Raw genomic sequence first — 8,239 nt, 5'->3', positions numbered from 1 at the left:
CTTTCTCCACAACCTCTCCAGCAAAGGCTATCATTGGTGATTTTTATTTTAGCCATTCTGACAGGTGACTTTAATTAATTTATTTATTAAAGATTGCTCTTTGGGCTGACGAGGGGGGGGACTTAATTGGGGGAGGGGGAGGGAAATGGGAGGCGGTGGAGGGGAAGAGAAAGAAATCTTTAATAAATAAATAAATTAAAAAAAAGAGTTTATTTCTGAGTCTCTTGAGCCACATCTCCAGCCCAAGTGTCACCACTCTGGGTGGTTGCAATTGTTAGAATAAAAGAATTATAGAGAGTGACTTCCAGGGCGATTTATCCGGAAAGACCCTAGTTTTTCCATATTGTTTGTAGACTGCCATGCAGTGAGAGGAAATCTGCAGCATTTTCTACAAACACTCTCTCACAATTTGTCTGTCTGCCGTCCTGTTTGAGAACAATGCATATTTCTGCAGAATTTTCCGACAAAACCACCATTTTGTTTCAATAATCCAAGGCTCAAGGGCACACACAGCTGCTCCTGACCTCATACGGGTTGACAAGAGCTGGGCAACCGTCTCTCTTCCTTGTCTTCCTTTTCTCCATCTGACTGTCTCATCTGGATTTCTCCATGAGAAACAGAGGTGGACCTGCAGTCTACCAACCTTTCTGAAACAAAGGTTCTGATGTTTCAGACTTCAACATTTTAAGAACACCCTGCAAGTCACATTTATGTAGTATTTGCCATTCCTTTCCGAGACACACACAGGCAGGGTGGTAGCCTCGGTTCGAAAGTTCTAAAGTCCTATGCCCTGAATGCCATTCCAATAGTCAAAGATGAATTGCATCCCGATCAGCAACAGCGCCAGAACACACAGGCACTAGAGATGGCTATGGTGTGAGTGCAAACTGCTCTTGGAGAGGACCTGAGTTCCAGGCCAGCACCCTTGTCAGGTGGCTCCTAGTTGCTTATGCCTCAGCTCCAGGGCTTCCAATGCCCTCTCCTGGCCTCCACAGGCAACTGCATACATGTGGCTTACATACATGTGCATACACTCAATTTGTAAAAATACAAAATCTGTATTTTTAATGCAGATTTCTGGGTTTGCCTGAGAGTCGGCTTTTCTTCTGGAATGTGCTTCTCAGCAGCAATGCAGTCACCCGAGGCAGCATCAGGATTATGGAGACCTGTACGGGTGACTTGGCCAAATGCTATGAGATGAACAGGGCTGCTCTGGGAGTGGATAAAACAAGGGACAAACAAAACTGCCATTTCATTTTGATTTGCCAAAGAGTTGGTGGATTTGGAGAAGCATGGCAAGGCAAATATTAGCCACGTAGAGAACAGTTATTCAGGATGGAATGCCAAGTCAATGAGTCGCAGAGGTCACCATCACATAGCCATTTCCTTGATTCTTAGCCCTGGTGATTCTTTACAATACTCAGAACTTGTTTTGTTTTGTTTTGTTTTTTTGGATTTTCGAGACAGGGTTTCTCTGTAGCTTTTGGTTCCTGTCCTGGAACTAGCTCTGTAGACCAGGCTGACCTTGAACTCACAGAGATCCGCCTGCCTCTGCCTCCCGAGTGCTGGGATTAAAGGCGTGCGCCACCACTGCCCGGCAGAACTTGGTTTTTAACAGTGACCCTCTGGGCTGACTATATCAGAGCCTGAGGTTGTATCTGGGGTTCCTTGTCATTTTAACAGCCTGGAATGATGTCTTATCACCCAACCATCAGGCATACCCCTTCTCTGTGACACATCAAACCCGCTGAGAACCTGTTGTTGTTGTTGTCCGTACTCTGTGAGGCTAGATCCTCGGGGGACCACTCTCTCAGCTCCAGCACCCATCTCCTAACCCACCATCCTGAAGGTTTACCACATTATTTATGACAGTATCAATAGGCAAATAATGTTGCCTAGTGCTCTCTTGCCAAAATTATGAAGCGGTACTTTTCTTAGATTAATGGCTAGAAGTTTTATAATTTACAAATTAGTGAAAATCCGTGTGTTTGGAATGGAGGTAGTATTTGTGGAATCTTGTGACCTGTTGCCGGGTAACTGTATCTAAGACCCCTAAGATTCTGTCTGTGAGCTGTCAGGTTCCCGAAGCTGGGTCAGCCGGGTCAATGGCGACCTGCTGCCGGAAGGAACTGGTGCTCCACTATGCTCCGGACTTGAAAAGCTGAAAACCACAGCAGCCCACCCACAACCATGTCCCACTACTTCTACTTGGCTCCAGAAGTTCTGGTTCCCTTTAGCCCTCTCACTTCTAAGGAGTTCGAGCTGATCAGACGCAAGGCCCGGGAACTGTGGCAGGATGAGACGCGGTGGTCCGCTTCTTCTGTGACAACCTATGCTGGCAGCTATCGCGGAAAGCAACCAGATGAAGCCGCTTGCCACCGACTGGCCCAAAGAGCAGGCCAGCAGCAGTTTGAATACAAACCGTAAGATTCCTTTGTAATGTGTGCCAGGATATATCACTACCAAGAGGCAGGTGCCATTAGAAAGGGGTATGGGGAACTGGGGAGACTTCAAAGACGCTAACCAGCCAGCTTCTCGAATATGTGTCACTTACCGGTATGGCTCCAACCCAAAATGGTATATAATACCTTATTACTGGAGATATGAATAGGATGGTTTGACTAAGCAGGTATTTTTATTTTATGGACTTGTCCAATATTACATTTATTTATTGTCTGCTTATGTGTGTGGTCCCATGGGAAGGTCTGGGGACAGCCAACAGGACCCGTTCTCTCCTTCTATCTGGTGAGCTCCTGGAATCAAACTCTGGTCTTTGCACCTGTTATCCTCGGGATCTTCTTGCTCCCCCACGCCCCACTTTTAGACAGGGTCTCCTGTGTCCCAGACTGGTCTCAAACTCACTCTGTAGCACAGGGCAACTGTAAACAGGACCCTCCCCCCCACTTCTTTAGTACAGGAAACACAGGCATGAACCACCACACCCAGCTTATGCCTGTGGTACTGGGCATCAAACCCAGGGTTTCCTTGGTGTTAAGCAAGCACCTACCATCCAAGCCACATCCTTGGGCCTAAAACATAGCTTCTAAGAATGTCTTTAGTTTCTTGTAGTTTTTCCCTTTGTGGAAAGAGAGCAAACCCACCAACACTGCACACCAGGGCTTAGGGTTGCCTGCAAGAGTTGAGGGTTTATTGGGAAGCCAGGCTCTGTGGTAGACCCATACTAAAAAATGCATACCAGTTCAATTCCACAACTACAGCTATAAACACTCAGCTCAGAGAAGGAGGCTTCATCAGCAGGTCCTGAAGAAGAGGGCTTGGTATAGGGAGAGAGCAAGTGTCCCCAGAGTGGGGAATTGAAAAACACACCAGCATTCCAGGTAAAGGGTGTGCACTTGGGCAAAGCCGCCTGGAACCGCCCACATACCAGTACGCAAGAGCAGAAAGTGTAAACCAGGACTCTAGGAAGGAAGCTCCAGGGCTAATTATGAAATCTGTCTCTTTGGGTGTTATTTAGTAAATATTCAAATTCTGGAAACTCTATGAAAATGCATTGGATTATTTGGCTCCAATTTCTGACGTAGGAATAACCCATGTATGGCTCTAATACAGTAGTTATGGGGCTGAAGAGATGGGTTAACTGTTAGAGGCCCTGGCTTGCTCCTGCAGAGAACCAGAGTTCCGTTCTCAGAGTGCATGCTGGGTAGCTCTGAAGCATCCAGCTTTAGAAGATATGACCTTTGAAGCCACCCACTGGCATGTGGCCATCTCTGTCTCTGTGTGTGAAAATAATTTTTTATTGATTTTATTGAGCTCTACATTTTTCTCTGCTCCCCTCCCTGCCTCTCCTCTCCCCTTCAACCCTCTCCCATGGTCCCCATGCACACAATATACTCAGGAGATCTTGTCTTTTACTACTTCCCATGTAGATTAGATCCATGTATGTCTCTCTTAGGGTCCTCATTATTGTCTAGGTTCTCTGGGATTGTGATTTGTAGGCTGGTTTTCTTTGCTTTATGTTGAAAAACCACTTATGAGTGAGTAGTAATATGATAATTGTCTTTCTGGGTCTGGGTTACCTCACTCAATATGATGTTTTCTAGCTCCATCCATTTGCCTGCAAATTTCAAGATGCCATTGTCTTCCCTGCTGTGTAGTACTCCATTATGTAAATGTACCACATTTTCCTTATCCATTTTTTGGTCGAGGGGCATCTAGGTTGTTTCCAGGTTTTGGCTATGACAAACAATGCTGCTATGAACATAGTTGAGCACATGTCCTTGTGGTCAAAATAAAATCTTAAACGAATGTACTAGTTACCTTGCCTTCCAGATCTTTCCGAATCATGAAAATCAAGTGAATCTCAATTTCCCCAACGCTCTTTGTAATAGCTCTCAAGCTTTCTCCCTTCCAGTCAGCTTTGGAGGTTCCTTTGCTAAGTCTGAGGCTGTTGTGGAGCCTTTTGGTAGGGATCTTTATACATTACTGAGGTTTGCTCTGAAAACACACGGATCCACACAGACCCATCCAGCAAACTTGCTGTTTAACATATTTAATGCAGACATGTGATACGTTGAAATGCACAGAACTTTGATTTTTTTTCTCATCGTGTGATTCATCCCAGCCAGGGAGCCCAGGACATTGGAAACCACAAAAGGGCACAAAAGGGCTTGTGATGTTTGTCTGGGTGCTTGGGAAATCTCAGATACTTTAATATATCCATTGTACAACCGCTCTTCTCTCAGAGGCTAAGAAGCAGCAGCGAAAGTGAGGGGTGGACTGAGCTTGATTGCACAGTACTGATTATACGCTATATTGTTTTTTGTCTAATCTTTTTCTTGACTAATTTAGTACAGAAGAGAAATATCTTCTAAATTTCCCAGCAAAAGCTGTTTGATGACAAATGTTGTAAAGCTGTAGGGAACACTGTTTATGGCTCTGTAAGGTCTTCTGTGTTCTACAGGTGTGGATTGTAGGCGGAGTTTCTCTGTGTCTCGGCAGCCGCTCCCAAATAACCACTCGGAGACTACTTATTAAATATAAATACTCGGCCAAAAACTCGGGGTTGTTACTAGCTAACTGTTGTGTTTTAAATAAGCCCATATTTCTTATCTACCCTCAGGCAGTGTGGTACCTTCTTTCAACACAGCACATTCATCTTGCTTCTCTCTGCATCTCTCATGACTCCCAAGACTCCTCCTTTTCCCTGAATTCTCTCTGCCCCAAAACTCCTATCTAGCCACTGGCCAATTAGCTTTTTATTAACAGTGAGAACAACACACCTTTACAGAAAAACTATTCCTTATCAGTGGATGCCCAGCGTGGCCACAGGACTGGGCAATGGTGCAGCAAGGGTATTGGGATTTGAAAATAGGAATGTCCATTTAAAATGCATTAAGCCAGGAAAATCTTACACACACGGAGCACAGTACTTTTTGTTCATATTATTTATCCTGTGTTTGCCTGAACCATTCCATTTGTTCTTAGCCTTAGTTGTCAACTTACCAGAGTTTACTGTCATCTGGCGGGAAAGTCAATACCTGGGTATTGAAGAAATACCTAGGTCGGATTGTGTGAGGAACTGTCTTGATTATTTATTGATGTGGGAAGGCTCAGCCCACTGTGAACATTACCATTGCTGGGCAGGTGGTCCTGGGCTGCATAGGAAAGCATGAGTCTGTGGGTGAGTCACACCGTGAGCCAGCAGGTGACATTCCTCCAAGGTTACCCTGTTTCGAGTTCTGGCCCAATTTCCCTGAATGACAGATGAACTGTGACATGGAAGGAAGTGTAAAAGGAAGTGTAAAAGGGAATAAGCCCCTTCCTCCTGGAAGCTGGTTTTGGTCAGAATGTCTTGTCATAACAGGATGCCATTAGAATACCGCACGAGAAGGAGAAACTGGGGTGGGACTCAATCATTTTATTCTAAAGTGGCTTTAATTCATAAAATGCATAGTGTACTCCAAAACTCCACATGTGCTAGGTGGGTAGGGGATGCACGGTAAGAAACTTACACTAATATGAAGGCAAGGGTCAATCCTCGTTATCCGCCAAGATTAAGATGAGGGAAACCTAGCATTTTGGAGCTGCTAAGACAGGCATAGAGCGCACTGTGATTCGCTGTTGTTTTCAGCTGTGGGGCTAAGGCCGGGCCTTGCCCCCACTAGACAGGTGCCCCATTGCTGAGCGACATCCCCAGCCTCTCGAGCGTATACTTAAAGCCTTGAAATTGTACTCATTCATTTACCAAATATTTATTTAGGTCCTACTATGTTTGAGGTCTTAAATTAGATACATTGGTTCTTATGACTCCTCAAAGAGCTTATCACCAGGTGAGGGAAAAGCCACCAGGGAAATCTGAGCCATTAGGGTGCGGAAGGACTTGTTTAAGCAAAGTGGGTAGCAGTGTCTTACAAGATGGAACACAGTCTTATTATATCACCCCTGAACCACATTCTTAGGTATTTGCTTAGGAGCATGAAAGCTTATATGTATACGTACACACAAATCCAACACAGAATCTTTATGATACTTTATGATACTTTTCTTTTCTTTTCTTTTTTTCTTTTTTTTTTTTGGTTTTTCGAGACAGGGTTTCTCTGGTTTTGGTTCCTGTCCTGGAACTAGCTCTTGTAGACCAGGCTGGCCTCGAACTCACAGAGATCCGCCTGCCTCTGCCTCCGAAGTGCTGGGATTAAAGGCGTGAGCCACCACCGCCCGGCTATGATACTTTTCTTTATGATTGACATAGACTGGAAGGAATCAATAGGTAAACAGACAAGCTATGCTACAACAATACAATGGAATATTATCCAATGGTTTAAAAAAAAAGCTATGCGGTATCAGGCTGTGGAAAGCTATGGATGAGTCTTAGATCCATATTTCTAAGTAAAGCTGTATGAAGTTACATATTGTATATTGCGAACATGCAACTCCCAAAAGCAAATGTCTACAGTCACAGATCACTGTTTCCAGAGTATGGGCAAGAGTTCAGATGAAGCACACTGCTGTCTTAGGGCTGTGAACCTGTCGAGTGTGCTGCCACACTGATGAACAGAAGACATTAAATGTTTGTCAAAATGGATAGCACCTCAAAGCATAAAGAGTAAACTTATGCAAATTAAGAAAACATTTAGGAGTCTGAGAAGGCTGAAAACAGAATAAAGAAATTGAAAAGCCTGAATGTATTATGGATATGAGAGATGAGCTCACTGGGCATGTGATTAAGGCTGATGTCAGTAACTTTGGAAGCTGGTGGGGTTGTAAAGATTAAGGAGCTGTATAAGCATGGCTTTATGACTGTGAAGTTGTTTCCCACTGGGTTTGAGGAATAATTCTGAAATTATTATATGTATAACTAGAATTGAACACTTCAGTAAGTGGGTGAGAGGTTGTGGAAGCCAAGATTTTTATTGGAACAGAAAGTAAATGATGGGCTGGAGAGATGGCTCAGTGGTTAAGAGCATTGCCTGCTCTTCCAAAGGTTCTGAGTTCAACTCCAGCAACCACATGGTGGCTCACAACCATCTGTGATAAGGTCTGGTGCCTTCTTCTGGCCTGCAGACATACACACAGACAGAATAATGTATACATAATAAATAAATATTTTTTAAAAAAGAAAGTAAATGATAAGGAGTAGGGTCTAGAAATCACCCCTGCCATAATGATCAAATTTTTGCTTAGTGTAGTATACTTAGAGATAATAATATGTAGAAATAGTTACATGTATGTTTTATAGTGTCTATAAACAGGTTGCTGTCTATTTCCTCCTTCTCTGCATAGCCCATGTCAGTATAGACCTACGCAAAGCAGCCTTGTAGCAATGTTTTGAAAGAGCAGGAATATCAAGTGCCCTGATTTTGGTTTCTGTCAAGTTTTCTCCAGAACAAAGGAATCTGACTTACTTAGAGAAATACTGATTTTCAGACTCAGCCAGGTGGTAGACACAATGAGGATGGATCACGTGGTACCAGAAATGCCAGGAAGTAAAGCAGCAATGGTGGAGACAAATGAATCTTGAGGATGGCTAAAGCTGAAAGATATTGAGGAAAAATAAACAGATATTAGTGCATTATATCCAAAGCACCACACAAACATCCATTAGTCCATACTGGAATAAACCAATGGTTGAATCATAGTGAGAGCACCGATTTCCCATGAAGAAGAATAACAGTTCTAGGCTACTATAGATAGCCCTTATACAGTTCTAGGCTACCACAGATAGCCCTTATACAGTTCTAGGCTACTACAGATAGATAGCCCTTATGCAGTTCTAGGCTAC

At 43.8% G+C, this 8,239-nt stretch overlaps 1 protein-coding gene across 1 annotated transcript in view; it reads left to right on the top strand.

Moving 5' to 3' along the window:
* The first annotated feature begins 2,066 nt into the window (after window positions 1-2,066).
* The window catches only part of C4H4orf51 (chromosome 4 C4orf51 homolog), a 16,508-nt gene continuing 10,335 nt past the window's right edge, over window positions 2,067-8,239 (top strand). Inside the window, exon 1 of the mRNA XM_005345387.3 lies at window positions 2,067-2,423. Within this exon, the coding sequence (XP_005345444.1) occupies window positions 2,191-2,423 (233 nt within the window). The 5' untranslated portion in view covers window positions 2,067-2,190. The remainder of the gene's footprint in view (window positions 2,424-8,239) is intronic.

Source organism: Microtus ochrogaster, chromosome 4 (assembly GCF_000317375.1).
Source record: "Microtus ochrogaster isolate Prairie Vole_2 chromosome 4, MicOch1.0, whole genome shotgun sequence".
Lineage (NCBI taxonomy): Eukaryota > Metazoa > Chordata > Mammalia > Rodentia > Cricetidae > Microtus > Microtus ochrogaster.
The sequence above is the reverse complement of the archived record's forward strand: the minus strand, read 5'-3'. Positions and strand labels throughout refer to the sequence as shown.